The sequence below is a fragment of the Henckelia pumila genome, chromosome 4 (genome assembly GCF_033568475.1).
Source record: "Henckelia pumila isolate YLH828 chromosome 4, ASM3356847v2, whole genome shotgun sequence".
Taxonomy (NCBI): Eukaryota; Viridiplantae; Streptophyta; class Magnoliopsida; order Lamiales; family Gesneriaceae; genus Henckelia; species Henckelia pumila.
Genome location: NC_133123.1, coordinates 131,795,142 through 131,811,405, shown reverse-complemented (window position 1 = coordinate 131,811,405; position 16,264 = coordinate 131,795,142). Strand labels below are relative to the sequence as shown.

At 33.8% G+C, this 16,264-nt stretch overlaps 1 protein-coding gene across 1 annotated transcript; it reads right to left on the bottom strand.

Annotated features, from left to right (window-relative positions):
• Positions 1 to 11,103: 11,103 nt before the first annotated feature.
• On the bottom strand, positions 11,104 to 12,422 carry LOC140867490 (aquaporin PIP2-7-like). The gene is made up of 4 exons (XM_073272560.1): positions 12,089 to 12,422; positions 11,714 to 12,009; positions 11,497 to 11,637; positions 11,104 to 11,384 (listed from the first exon to the last, which is right to left on the bottom strand). The coding sequence occupies exons 1-4, from the start codon at positions 12,381 to 12,383 to the stop codon at positions 11,265 to 11,267; spliced, it is 852 nt and encodes a 283-aa protein (XP_073128661.1). The 5' UTR covers positions 12,384 to 12,422; the 3' UTR covers positions 11,104 to 11,264.
• Positions 12,423 to 16,264: the final 3,842 nt, after the last annotated feature.

The window sequence follows — 16,264 nt, the reverse complement described above, 5'->3', positions numbered from 1 at the left end:
AGTTATATATTGATGGTAGGAACCAAAATGATAATGCTACTATCTCCATACAAAGGAAATATTCGCTTCCCTAGCTCAGCTAGTATCACTCAATTGAAAATAACGACCACTCGCAACAAACACACCACACCTATTTCCCATCCCCACGTGCTGACGTGCAGCCCCTTCTTACTAGTGATAATGAGTCCAATTTGTTTAGGTCCATGAGTAAATATACCACCAACTTCATTCATTCGTCCCAGTAGATTCGATTTCCTAACATAGTGAATTTTCGTCCCCTTTAGGAAACAAATTGGTCGATGTATGCTTAATGCACGCATATCACATTGTCCAGAAGTGGGACAAGGCGCGTATGACTGCTTCTAGGAACATTTGCTCTATATGATATACAATCTTGTAGCATTGTCATAAGTATAACGGATGCAGGCATGTTCTGAAAAAATAATATTGTGCATGGGACACCCACCCCCATTTGTTATCCAAATTCAGAGGGGACTTCTTCTTGATTTTGAAAATGGGTGGCCAGGCTATCTCCCGTTAAAACTGGATCAGTGTCTGAAAGGGCTTGACGACAAATTTTGCCATTTATAATCAAAACCCCATATCACTACGCATCACGTCCCTCGTGCAATTCTTCCCTCACATGAACAATAAGCAATGAGTCCACATCTATCCAGCCTGCCAATTTTATACATTTTATTCTCATTAGTTTTTTTTTAGGAATTTTATTCTCATCAGTTAATATAATATATCTTGTAAAATCCCATTCTCATAATCATTGGTCTAGCAATCAGTTGTAGATGTTTAATCAATGATTCAGCCAATCCATTATGTGTATGAACATGAGCAACAAGATGTTCAACAGTAATTCACATTGACATACAATAGTCATTGAAAGTTTGGGAAGTAAATTCTTCAGCATTATCAAGTCTTATTTTCTTGATTGTATAATCGGAAAATTGATTCCGTAATTTTATTATTTGAGTCATTAATCTTGCAAATGCCACATTTCGAGTTGACAATAAGCATACATGTGACCATCTGCTAGAGGCATCGATCAATACCATAAAATATCGAAATGGTCCACATGGTGGATGAATTGGCCCACAAATATCACCCTGAATGCGTTCAAGAAATATGGGTGATTCTGTTTGGATTTTAGCTGGCGATGGTCTTATAATAAGTTTTCCAAGAGAACATGTTTTACATTAAAACTTATTATTCTGAAAGATCTTCTGGTCTTTCAATGGATGACCATGCGTATTTTCAATAATTCTTCGCATCATTATTGAACCAGGATTTTCCAATCGATCATGTCAATTTGTTAATATTGAAGAACTATTAACCACCATATTTAATTCGATTGGACTTATATGTGTATAATGCAATCCAGTAGAAAGCATTGATAATTTTTCAACCACATATTTCTTTCCTGATTTATATGTGGTAAGACACATATATTTCTGATTTCCATCAGTTATCGTCTCAGTATCATATCCATGAGAATATATGTCATTAAAACTCAACAAATTTCTTTTCGATTGTGGTGAATATAAAGCATCATTTATCAGAAATTTTGTACCATTTGGTAACAAAAATTGTGTTTTACCACAACCTTCAATCAAGTCTACAGGACCTGATATTGTATTTACCATTGTTTTTGTTGGTTTTATTTCCAAGAAATATCTTTCATCTCGCAGAATAGTGTGTGTTGTACCACTATCCGATATGTAAATTTCCATGATATTATTTACATGTTTGTTCATAACATTTTCCATATCAAACTTCACAAAAATGCAATAAAGAAAAATTAAGTACAATACAAATGCAAAATATAACATGCTTTATAATACAAGAATGCATGAAAAATACAAATTTGTTACAATCTAGTCCCACCAATCTTTTAATCAATGTCTTCGAAATCATTCAAAAAATCTGCAGCATTGAAACTAGTTGAACCAATTAAATGGTCACTATTTTCAATAAAATTGGTCTATTTTCCTTTCCCATTTGTCGATTCTTTATAGAGCTTACATAGGTGCTCAGTGGGTTCAACAAATATGTGACCAATGTCCTAGAGTGCCATATCTATAACAAACACTCTCAGATCTTTTTGAGTGATTTTCATTTTCACTCGTATTTTCATGCTGCCTTTTTGGTGGGTGGTTCGTGACGTTCTTTTGAGATGAGTTAATGAAATAACTATCTCGATTATTTTCATATCCACGGCCGCGACCACGACCGCGATCATTTTTACGTCTACGTCCACGTCCACGCCCACGCCCACTTCCTCGACCTCGACCTCTTCCACGACCAAAATCTGGTCTATGCCTTTGATTTTGGTTTTCATTTTTAATTACGACATTTGCTTCTGGAAATGCCGTTGATCCAGTGGGTCGGGATTTATGATTTCTCACTAACAATTTGTTGTTCTTTTCCGCCACAAGAAGACATGCGATTAGTTCATAATATCTCGAAAATCCACGCACTCTATACTGTTGTTGTAGAGTTATATTTGATGCGTGAAATGTGGAAAATGTTTTTTCAAGCATTTCCATTTCAGTAACAACATGCCCACAAAATTTCAGTTGCGAGACTATTCGATACATCGCAGAATTGTAATCACTGACTTTTTTAAAGTCTTGGAATCTCAACGTATTCCATTCATCACGGGCCGTCGGGAGTATAACTTCCCTTATATGCTCAAATCTTTCTTTCAGCCTTTTTCATAAAATCATTGGGTCTTTTTCTGTGAGATATTCACATTTCAATCCTTCATCAAGATGTCTACGTAAGAAAATCATAGACTTTGTCTTTTTTTGTGAGGATGATATATTATTTTTTTTGATGGTATCACTTGGACCCAATGACTCAAGATGCATCTCTACATCGAGAGTCCATGGCATATAATTCTTTTCAGTGATATCGAGCACAACGAATTCAATCTTTGCCAAATTTGACATGGTGGTACTAGAAAAATAACAATGCATTTTATTAGTTAATTTTCATTAATATGACAATACAAAATAATGGAAGAACGAAGATTACAAGTGCGTGTACAAATAGAAAAAAAGTATGTGGTGGAAAATCGCTAGTAAGTACAAGCCTCATGAGCATGATGATCATAATCGTTATGAAAAATAGCCTTAAAAATGTCATCATCTTCATCTTTGAAAAACGAAGAAATATTTTGAGAGAAAGAATTAATTTTGGTGTGATTGAAAATGAGTTTGAGTGAACATATTTATAGACCAAAAACTAGCCGTTTTGTTACCGTTTGTGATCGTTGGGGGTAAGAAAAAAATCGAGTATGTGTTGAATAAAAATTCGTGATAATGATGCAATGCATATAATGATAATCATAATTAAATAATTATGTATATCATATCATATTATCATAAGTTCGGTGTCATAGACAGCCTTTTATATAATAATATGAGATTATACGAATATGATTAGTATATAAATACACAATAATATATATCATATCACGTTATTATAAAGTCAGTGTCATAGACAACCTTTTATATAATAACATGAAATTATATATTAATACAGTTAGTATATATACATAATAAATATATATCATATCACGTTATTATAAGGTCAATGTCATAGACAACCTTTTATATAATAACATGAAATTATATATTAATACATTTAGTATATATACATAATAAATATATATCATATAACGTTATTATAAGGTCAGTGTCATAGACAGCCTTTTATATAATAACATGAAATTATATATTAATACAGTTAATATATATACATAATAAATATATATCATATTACGTTATTATAAGGTCAGTGTCATAGACATCTTTTTATATAATAACATGAAATTATATATTAACATATACACAATAAAAATATAGTAAAATAAAAATTCTTACTTGTTGAATATTTTTGACTTCTTTTTGTATTTTGGAGCGTCGGAAATTATAGAGAACCTTCGAGCGATCGTGCTGATAACGTGTTGTGAAAAAGTAAAAAATTATGGTAAAAAGTAAAAAATCCAAAACTCAAAATATATCAAACTCTACACTTTATAATATTTTTCTCTCAACTCAATTATGATTTTCATCACAAATAAAGACCTATTTATAGATCCACATTTGAGATTAGTCCAAAAATTAATATATCATCATCTACATCATCACACACTAATTTTCAACATTTTACAACTCAATATTCAACATTCAATATTCAACAATAATAAAATAATTGTTGAAAAATATATTATTATTATTATTATGTTGAATATTGAATATTGAATGTTGAATGTTGAATATTGAGTTGTAAAATGTGAAAAATTAGTGTGTGATGATGTAGATGATGAGGTATTTATTTTTGGACTAATCTCAAATGTGGATCTATAAATAGGTCTTCATTTGTGATGAAAAATACAATTGAGTTGAGAGAAAAATATTATAAAATGTAGAGTTTGATATATTTTGAGTTTTGGAGTATTTACTTTTTACCATAAATTTTTACTTTTTCACAACACGTTATCAGCACGATCGCTCGAAGGTTCTCTATAATTTCCGACGCTCCAAAATACAAGAAGAAGTCAAAAATATTCAACAAATAAAAATTTTTATTTTACTGTTTATATATTTTTATTGTGTATATATTAATATATAATATCATGTTATGAAAAAAAATAAGTTTTTTTCAAAACTTGTTATAAATCCTGAGAGGATGTTAAGACGACATCCCACACTCCCGGTAAGGGATACGACAAATATAAAAGCCTCTAAGGTTCTTAAACAATATAATCATATTTGTATAATTTCATGTTATTATATAAAAGATTGTCTGTGACACCGATCTTATAATAATGTGATATGATATACTATACCTGACTTTATACTAACTATATTGATATAATTTCATAATATTATATAAAAGACTGTCTACGACACTGACCTTATAATAATGTGATATGATATACATAATTATTTAATTATGATTATCATTATATGCATTGCATCATTATCACGAATTTTTATTCAACATATACTCGATTTTTTCTTTACCCTCAACGGTCACAAACGGCTAGTTTTTGGCCTATAAATATGTTCACTCAAACTTATTTTCAATCACACCAAAATTCACTCTTTCTCTCAAAATATTTTTACTCGATTTTTCGAAGATGGAGATGATGGCATTTATAAGGCTATTTTTCATAACGATTATGATCATCATGCTCACGAGTCTTGTACTCACCAGCGATTTTCCACCACATACTTTTTATCTATTTGTATACGCACTTGTAATTTTTATTTTTCTATTATTTTGTATTGTCATATTAATGGAAATTAACTAATAAAATGCATTGTTATTTTTCTAGTACCACTATGTCAAACTTGGCAAAGCTTGAATTCGTTGCACTCGATATCACTGGAAAAAATTATATGTCATGGACTCTTGATGTTGAGATGCATCTTGAGTCATTGGGTCTAAGTGATACCATCAAAAAAATTAATATATCAACCTCACAAGATAAAGCAAAGGAAATGATTTTCTTACGCTGACATCTTGATGAAGGGTTGAAATGTGATTATCTCACAGAAAAAGACCCAATGATTTTATGGAAAGGGTTGAAAGAAATATTTGAGCATATAAGAGAAGTGATACTCCCGACCGCCCGTGATGAATGGAATACGTTGAGATTCCAAGACTTTAAAAAAGTCAGTGATTATAATTCTGCGATGTATCGAATAGTCTCGCAATTAAAATTCTGTGGACTTGAAGTCACAGAGATGGAAATGCTTGAGAAAATATTTTCCACTTTCACGCATCAAATATAACTCTACAGCAACAGTATAGAGTGCGTGATTTTACGAGATATTCTGAACTCATTGCATGTCTTCTTGTGGCGAAAAAAAACAACAAATTGTTAATAATAAATCATCAATCCCGACCCACTGGATCAACGGCATTTCCTGAAGCAAATGTCGTAATGAAAATTGAAAATCAAAATCAAATGCATAGACCAGATTTTGGTCGTGGACGAGGTCGAGGACGTGGGCGTGGACGTGGACGTGGACGTAAAAATGATCGCGGTTGTGGATATGAAAATAATCGAGATAGTTATTTCAATAACTCATCTCAAAAGAACGTCACGAACCACCCACCAAAAAGGCAGCATGAAAATACGAGTGAAAATGAAAATCACTCAAAAAGAACTGAGAGTGTTTGTTATATATGTGGCACTCCAGGACATTGGTCACATATTTGTCAAACCCCTGAGCACCTATGTAAGCTCTATAAAGAATCGACAAAATGGAAAGGAAAAGAGACCAATTTTGTTGAAAATAGTGACCATTTAATTGGTTAAACTAGTTTCAATGCTGCAGATTTTTTGAATGATTTCGAAGACATTGATTAAAGATTGGTGGAATTAGATTGTAACAAATTTGTATTTTTCATGCATTCTTGTATTATAAAGCATGTTATATTTTGCATTTGTATTGAACTTAATTTTTCTTTATTGCATTTTTGTGAAGTTTAATATGAAAAATGCTATGAGCAAACATGGAAATAATATCATGGAAATTTGCATACCGGATAGTGGTACAACGCACACTATTCTGCGAGATGAAAAATATTTCTTGGAAATAAAACCAATAAAAACAATGGTGAATACAATATCAGGTCCTGTAGACTTGATTGAAGGTTGTGGTGAAGCAAAATTTTTGTTACCAAATGGTACAAAATTTCTGATAAATGATGCTTTATATTCACCACAATCGAAAAGAAATTTGTTGAGTTTTAATGACATATATTCTTATGGATATGATACTGAGACGATAACTGATGGAAATCAGAAATATATGTGTCTTACCACATATAAATCAGGAAAGAAATATGTGGTTAAAAAATTATCAATACTCCCTACTGGATTGCATTATACACATATAAGGCCAATCGAATCAAATATGGTGGTTAATAGTTCTTCAATATTAATCAATTGGCATGATCGATTGGGACATCCTGGTTCAATAATGATGCAAAGAATTATTGAAAATACGCATGGTCATCCATTGAAAGACCATAAGATCTTTCAGAATAATAAGTTTCAATGTAAATCATGTTCTCTTGGAAAACTTATTATAAGACCATCGCCAGCTAAAATCCAAACAGAATCACCCATATTTCTTGAACGTATTCAGGGTGATATTTGTGGGCCAATTCATCCACCATGTGGACCATTTCGATATTTTATGGTATTGATTGATGTCTCCAGCAGATGGTCACATGTATGCTTATTGTCAACTCGGAATGTGGCATTTGCAAAACTAATGGCTCAAATAATAAAATTGCGAAATCAATTTCTCGATTATACAATCAAGAAAATAAGACTTGATAATGCTGGAGAATTTACTTCCCAAACTTTCAATGACTATTGTATGTCAATGAGAATTACTGTTGAACATCCTGTTGCTCATGTTCATACACAGAATGGATTAGCTGAATCATTGATTAAACGTCTACAACTGATTGCTAGACCAATGATTATGAGAACAAAACTCCCTATTTCTATATGGGGACAAGCAATTTTACATGCTGCGGCATTAATTCGCATCAGACCAAGTGCATATCATAAATTCTCCCCATTGCAGCTTGCATTTGGTAAAGAACCAAATATTTTTCATCTGAGAATTTTTGGATGTATGGTATATGTGCCTATTGAACCACCTCAACGATCAAAAATGAGTCCTCAAAGAAAAATCGATATTTATATCGGTTATGATAGCTCATCAATCATTTGATATCTTGAGCCTCAGACAGCACGTTTTGCTGATTGTCATTTTAATGAAGAAATCTTCCCAATGTTAGGGGGAGAAAAGAAACACATCAAAAAATAAATCACATGGTATGTACCATCATTGTTACATTTGGATCCAAGGACCAAACAATATGAGAAAGATGTACAACAAATTGTGCACTTGAAAAGAATTGCAAATCAAATACCAGATGCATTTGCAGACACAAAAGGGGTAACAAAATCATATTTACATGCTGTAAATGCCCCTGCTCGAATTGAAATTCCAAAGAAACAATTTGAAGACACTCATGATGTCATAAAACGCTTGAAGCGTGGAAGGCCAGTCGGTTCCAAGGATAAAAATCCTCGAAAAAGAAAAGGCATAGAGAAACACGATGATCATAAAATAGAAAATGGTGTTCCAGAAGAAACACCTGATGATGAAAATGTTCTGTCAGAACCACAAACTGACGAGAATCGTGAAATCTCTATCAATTATATTAATACTGGAAAAATATGGAACCGAAAAGATATAGAAGATATTGATGAAATATTTTCTTATAATGTGGCATGTGACATCATAAATGAAAACGAGGATCATGAACCAAAAACCTTTGGTGAATGTAAAACTCGTCATGATTGGACAAAATGGAAAGATGTCATCCAGGTTTAATTGGATTCGCTGAATAAACGTAATGTTTTTGGACCTATAGTCCTCACACCTGAAGGTGTAGAACCTGTTGGATACAAATGGGTTTTTATTCGAAAGCGAAATGAGAAAAATGAAATAGTCAGATATAAAGCTAGACTTGTTGCACAAGATTTTTCTCAAAGGCCTGGAATTAATTATGAAGAAACATATTCTCCTGTTATGGATGCAATTACGTTTCGATATTTGATTAGTTTGGCAGTGTCTGAAAATTTGGAAATGTGTCTGATGGATGTTGTTACAGCTTACTTATACAGATCACTTGATAGTGATATATACATGAAAATCCCTGAAGGATTTAAGATGCCTGAAGCACAAAGTTCAAAACCCAGAAAATTTTATTCTGTAAAATTGCAAAGATCATTATATGGGTTGAAGCAATCCGGCCGAATGTGGTATAATCGGCTAAGTGAGCACTTGATGAAAAAGGGATATATAAATGATCCAATATGCCCTTGTGTTTTCATCAAGAAAACAACATCCGGATGTGTAATTATTGCTGTATATGTTGATGATTTAAACATCATTGGAACGAATAAAAAAATTCAAGAAGTTATGATGTACTAGAAGGAAGAATTCGAAATGAAGGATCTTGGAAAAACTAAGTATTGTCTGGGTTTGCAAATCGAACAAAAAGAATGTGGAATTTTTGTTCACCAGGCAAATTATACAGAAAAGATCCTTAAACGTTTTAATATGGATAAATCAAATCCATTAAGTACTCCAATGGTTGTAAGATCATTAAACATAGAAAAGGATTCATTTCGTCCATGTGAAGATGATGAAGTTATTCTTGGTCCAGAAGTACCATATCTAAGTGTCATTGGTGCCCTTATGTATCTTGCAAATTGTACTAGACCTGATATATCTTTTGCTATAAATTTATTGGCAAGATTTAGTTCATATCCAACAAAGAGGCACTAGAACATAATTAAACATATATTTCGTTATCTACGAGGAACGACAGATTTGAAACTTTTGTACTCAAAAGATACCAATCAAAATATCATTGGTTATGCCGATGCTGGATATTTATCTGATCCACATAAGGCACGTTTCCAAATCGGATATGTATTTACTCGTGGATGCACCGAAATTTCTTGACGTTCACAGAAACAAACACTCGTAACAACTTCATCAAATCACGCTGAGATTATTGCGCTACATGAAGCAAGCCGTGAATGTGTTTGGCTAAAATCAATGACACAACATATCCAAACTTCTTGTGGATTATCAGTATACAAGAAGCCTGTGACGTTGTATGAAGACAATGCTGCATGTATTGCTCAAATGAAAGAAGGATACATCAAAAGTGACAGAACAAAACATATACCCCCAAAGTTCTTTGCCTACACTCAAGAGCTTGAGAAGAATAAAGATATTGATAACTGTTATATTCAATCAAGTGAGAACTCATCAGATCTCTTCACAAAGACACTTCCCACGACGATATTCAGAAAGCATATATACAACATTGGGATGCGCAATCTACGGAATATGTGAAGAATCACTCATTTTAACATGAGGAGGAGTTTACGTGGCTGCACTCTTTTTTTCTTACTATGGTTTCTATCCCACTGGGTTTTTCCTAGTAAGGTTTTTAACGAGACAGTATAAAACACGTAATGAAGACAGTCATCATATCACGATCATCATCACAAGGGGGAGTGTTGAAAAATATATTATTATTATTATTATGTTGAATATTGAATATTGAATGTTGAATATTGAGTTGTAAAATGTGGAAAATTAGTGTGTGATGATGTAGATGATGATGTATTTATTTTTGGACTAATCTCAAAGTGGATCTATAAATAGGTCTTCATTTGTGATGAAAAATACAATCGAATTGAGATAAAAATATTATAAAGTGTAAAGTTTGATATATTTTGAGTTTTGGAGTATTTACTTTTTACCGTAAATTTTTACTTTTTCACAATAATAATATATTTTCAACAAAATATATATATATATATATATATATATATATATATATATATATATATATATATATATATATATATATTACTTCAATCAAAGTTAAAAGTTCATTCAGTGTAACACATCCACAACACAAGTGATTAATGGGTATTTCGTATGAGACGAATTCTTGCCTAAAAAAAGAGTACATTAAAGAGAGATTGCCATCAAAACCAATTTTATCTTCACAAACCAAACAGAGGATAACTATATAAAGAGAGATTGATATCCTTAAAATTTGTCTTCGGCTAACGTGGATGCATCATATTCTATGATGGGTTTACCCCTATATTTTGAGGTCCAAAAGCTCTTATCTGGCCGGCACACTATATGAATGAAGTGAAGAATGGAGAATGCCCATATGGAAATTGAGAGGCAGAGAGGGTAGGGTGTCTTTCTTGGATCTCTTTCATACAAATAAATATTTTATGATACTTCTTTTTTTTTAAAAAAAAAGAAAAAAAAAGAGAGTAAATGTGGAAAAGAGACACCTCATCAACTTATAATAAAGAAAAAAAACATCAACAGCACCACTTGCGTTTGTCGCCTTGCCAACCACAATTTAATACACTCACTGCCAAAACTAAGCACTAAAAGATTTACCAAAAAAAATTAACCCAAAAGGCAAAAAGGAGAAAGAAATTGCCGATGATAAACACAAGATCCTTCCATTACACGCAGAAGCCAACAAAGAGATTAACAAGAAATAAGACGGATGTGCAGATATCCACTAGAAAACAACACATATTGATTCAAATGCATGTTCAATTTCTAGAAAAGAGTTCGATTAATCGCCTAGTTGGTGCGATTGCTCCTGAAGGAACCCAGAGCTTTAATGGCGGCAGCCCTCAGAATAAACTTGTGGTAAATCGCCGCCGCAAGAGCTCCCACGAACGGCCCGACCCAGAAAATCCACTGTTGCTCAAAAATTCATTCCAAAACAAAACAGTTTTTCATCAGTGTTAATGTACAGTACTAAACCAGTGGAATATTTAATTTTTGCTGACTCTGTGATATTAAAAGGTACCTGGTCATCCCAAATATTTCCTCTGTTGTAAATCACAGCAGATCCAAAGCTCCTGGCTGGGTTAATACCAGTTCCAGTAATAGGGATCGTCGCCAAATGAACCATGAAAACCGCAAATCCAATCGGGAGTGGAGCTAAAACCTGCCCACCAAAAAAAATCACCCATGAGTATCCATGTAATAATCAAGAAAAGAATTCTTTCGAGCTTGCTGCGTACCGGGACATGAGAATCACGGGCGCTTCGCTTGGGATCGGTGGCGGAGAAGACGGTGTAAACAAGCACAAAAGTGCCGATTATCTCAGCACCCAGAGCGGTGCCCTTGTTGTAACCAGGCTGCACGAAATTAGCCCCGCCTCCGAGTCTGTTGAAGTAACTCTTCATGAAGGCTTTCACCAAACCAACACCGCAGATGGCACCCAAACACTGTGCCACCATGTACGCCACAGCTCTAACAAGGGACAACTTCCTCGCCAAGAACAACCCGAAAGTCACCGCCGGGTTGATGTGACCCCCTGAAAAGATTCTCAGTTCAAACCAAATTCTGAAGATTTTTTTTAAAAAAAAAAAAAAAAAATTGGTTTCTTGTCGTACCTGAGATGCCAGCAGTGCAGTAGACGAGGATGAAGATCATCCCACCGAAGGCCCAAGCGATTCCAAGGATACCGACGCCGTCACACTGATCGGCATTGTAGAGCTTTACGTGGCCGATGACGGTGGCGACGCCGATGTAGAGGAAGAGGAGGGTGGCGATGAACTCAGCTATGAGGGCTCTGTAGAAAGACCAGAGCCTGAGCTCCTCCAGACTGAACAGCGGCGACGGCGGCGGATCCACGTAATCCTTCCCCGTCTGCTGCACCGGTGCTTCTTCACTTACTTCTTTCGCCATTTCTTCTTTTTGTTGGAAGTTTGCAAGAAGGAATAGGAATGAAACAGAGTGATTTATGGATAAGGAAAGGGCATTTCTGGAAAAGTGCCTTTTGCAATATTAAATTATATTATAAATAAATATTTTTTTTGAAAGAATATTATAAATAAATATAATATATATATATATATATATATATGTGTGTGTGTTTGTGTGTGAAGAATTTTGATAAGATCCTATGATGGAGCTCCGTGTATTGTTGTCTATCTATCGGATGTATAGGACATCACTTTAGTTACGAAGTTGTTCACATAATTTTCATGGTATCAAAACTAAGTATATAAAATTTTAATTTTATACAAGTATTTCAATTAGTTGATGTGAAAAAAAAAAAAAAAAAATGGCATTCACACAAGCCCAATTATGGTGGTTTTTTGTCTTATATTTTAGTTTTCCTTTAAAAAGTACTTTGCATCCAAAAATAAAATTGATAAAAAGGCTTTTTCACTGGAAAAGTTTTAAAAGCTATGCTTGGTATATAACTTTTCCAAGTTTTTAGTCAAAGTAATTCATGCTCCAAGTACATTTTGTTTGGAAGTAACTATAGATTCAAGCTATGCATGGAACTTGGTTTCTTCAATGCTATCATTGTGATATTACCTTAGAACTAATCTAATGGTTAAGGTCATGTAGTAGCCCGTACCCGAAATCAGTGATTATGTGTTAATCAATTTATTAATCCTATTAGTTAAGAGTAAACGTGATTAAGGAAACTCTTAATGGGTTAACGGAGTTCGGAATTGGATTCAGAACACTTAAAAATGGTTGGAGGGTCGTCGAGTTCGGAGGCTCCGAAGTTAAGGTTCGGACGGTCCGAAGTCAAGGTTCGGACGCTCCGAACGTGCTGCCGACAGTCGTCATGGATGACGTCATCATGCTGACGTAAGCAATGACGTATTATCGGGTTCGGACGATCCGAAGCTGCGATCGGAGGATCCGATCGTGTTCGGAGGACCCGAAGTCCAGTTCGAATGGTCCGAACTCCGTCTATAAATAGGGGGTGCCGAGCTCACATTTGAGTGCACCAATTCCTCTCTTCTCTCTCAATTCCTTAGCCTTCTAACTCATATCTAGGGAATTTTAGGCGTCCTGTTGGAAATCCGGAAGTGGCATAACGATCTAGACGTCGTAGCGGAGCTGTGGCCAAGTTTTGAGGCACTTGACAGCAAAGGGCTAACGACGGACGAAGGTATAGCTTTTGCTCCCTAAAAATATTTAGGAGTATGCAATAGCTTAGTTAAGGCTTTTAGAGCACTATAATGATATTAGTATCATTTGGCAGTGTAGTGCGGATTTTAGGTGTGGACCTAGAGCTGGTAGCTTTGGCCTAGTATTTGAGGTACGAAAGTACTGTTCGAGATATCCTGACTGAGTATGCATGTATTATGTGACTGCATGATTTATATGACATGACTTTATGCTGCATTCATTTGCATCTTGCTGCTATCTCCTTCGAGATGTCTGTTAGTAGGGTTGTACCATATCCCGTTAGTGGTTGGACTTCCATCGATTTGGGTCCGGCGTATCCACTACTATATCGGTATGTGAGCCACCTCCTGAAGCGATAGCACAGCGTGCTACATACCAGGGCCCGGTCTGTCTCTGTTATCTGATCTTTGACCTCGAGTCTGTAGGGAGTTCACTTTGCCTACATGTATACTCATACTCTCGTGATGAGCGTTTTATGCTCACGTCTCGTACTCTGTGTTTCTGGACACCCTATTCCATGGGGCAGGTTTGCGATTGGACGAGGCGGGTGGATCCAAGAGGGGCTAGGCAGTGGTTGGCCAGCTGGAGCTTCGTTTAGGTTTTTATTCTGTTGTATTGGGATTATACACTGTTCGATCTGGTTGTATAATATATTTGGATATTTACAGATTCTTTTACTTGGGATTGTATAATGTTTATTGGTTTTCGCAGTTTAATTCTGATATTTGTTTAATTAAGTTAATTGCATGCCTAAGTTCTGTTTAGTAGGTGATCCGGGCAAGGGTCACTACAGGTCATCTCCAACTCTCCTATATAATAGAGGAATTTTCCATTAAGGATAAGTCACCAATACACACACACACACACACACACACACACATATATATATATATATATATATATATACTTTCATGTTATATAATATATTGAAATATGTGAAACAAAAACAAACTTGACTCATTCATAGTCATTAGACAATCATTAGAATAATATCTCTAGTTTAGCATTAAGTGGACTATGTGATTAGAATGTCATGGTGTGTACATTTGTTCTATTATGGTTTGTTTTTAATAAGTATTTTTGAGTTTTTTTTCATAAAATTATTTCTTAATGATTATTTTAATAATTGAATACTTTTTTATGAGTCTAATGAATGAAGCTTTCGTAACGACGATAGAGTTCGACCTACTTTAAAGATATCATCTTATCTGTGGGTCTGATAATTTATGATTATAAAATTTATAATATTAATTATATCCGGCTTTGGTTTTATTCTAAGTAATGATGTTTTCGTTACTTTTAAAATAAAAATAATTATTTATAAAATTTAAATTTAAATACGGTAATTGGTTCAACCAACATTTTATCCTGGAAATTAAAAGTTTGTTTTGTCTTTTTAATGGCTTTGATTTTCATTCTTTAAATTTATAAAATTTAAATTTAAATAGTCGGGTGACATTCCTGTAGTATTGTGTGTGTTAATGTGGAGATCATGTGATAGGACAGACCACGCGATGGGTTGTTTAGGAGCGGAGGATCCTAACCCCTCTTGTTGGTTTAGATCGCGACAATACTTCCGAACTATTATTTTTACTAACACTTGTAAGAGTGAAGATGTGTTAGGACCGTTACTTACAATATTTTTGACGGAGAGTTTTTCTAATGTCCTGGAGATTTTTGTCTTCATGCAATCTCTTTAAGGACTGCATCTACTGCAATTCCTTAGAGTAGTATATTCGATGAAAACCCTTGAGTTGATGTATTTCATGTAGCCTCCTAGGTTGGTGCATTTAATGTAACCCCATGAGTTTATGATTTTCTTAAAGTCTCTGGGACTTGGCGAATTTTTGTTTTTATAATCATCATGACTTGTCGGATTTTTTTTATAGTCACTACGACTTGATATATTTTTTTATAGTCATTACGACTTGATAAAATATTTATGGTCGCTATGAATTCTTCTGAAAATTTTTTTACAGTCGCTATGACTTTTTTTGAAAATTTGTTTATAGTCGCTATAACTTCTTCTAATTTTTTTTTTATAATCACTATGACTTCATGAATTATTTATAGTCGCTATGACTTCTTCTGAATTTTTTTTTTATAGTCATTATGAATTCATAAATTATTTATAGTCGCTATGACTTCTTCTGAAATTTTTTTTTTATAGTAATTATGAATTCATGAATTATTTATAGTCGCTATGACTTCTTCTGAAAATTTTTTTATAGTCGCTATGACTTTTTGTTGCGCTCTATGAGAAATAATGTAGTGCTTAACATGGAGTACTTAAGAGTGGATCAAGTTCCTAAGATTTTGTCTCATGGGGAAGTCCTGAACCCACTCTATTTGCTAGATGGTGAGGTATCTCGAGACTGTATTTTTGTCGTCTTGACCTCTTACGGCATCGTGGCTTAGGTAGTCCTACAGAGCTGACCAAACCTCTGATGGATGAGTAGCCTTAATGATTGCATGGATCGTGACGTATGAGTTTGATAAGTATATTTTATACACTTAATTTATATATGATTTTAATTGTTAATTATTTGTTTCGAGCAGATTTATGTGTGGATTTTGTTGTTTTTGTGGTTGTAAGAATTATTGAAGTGTTGTTGAAAAATGAGATTTTAAAA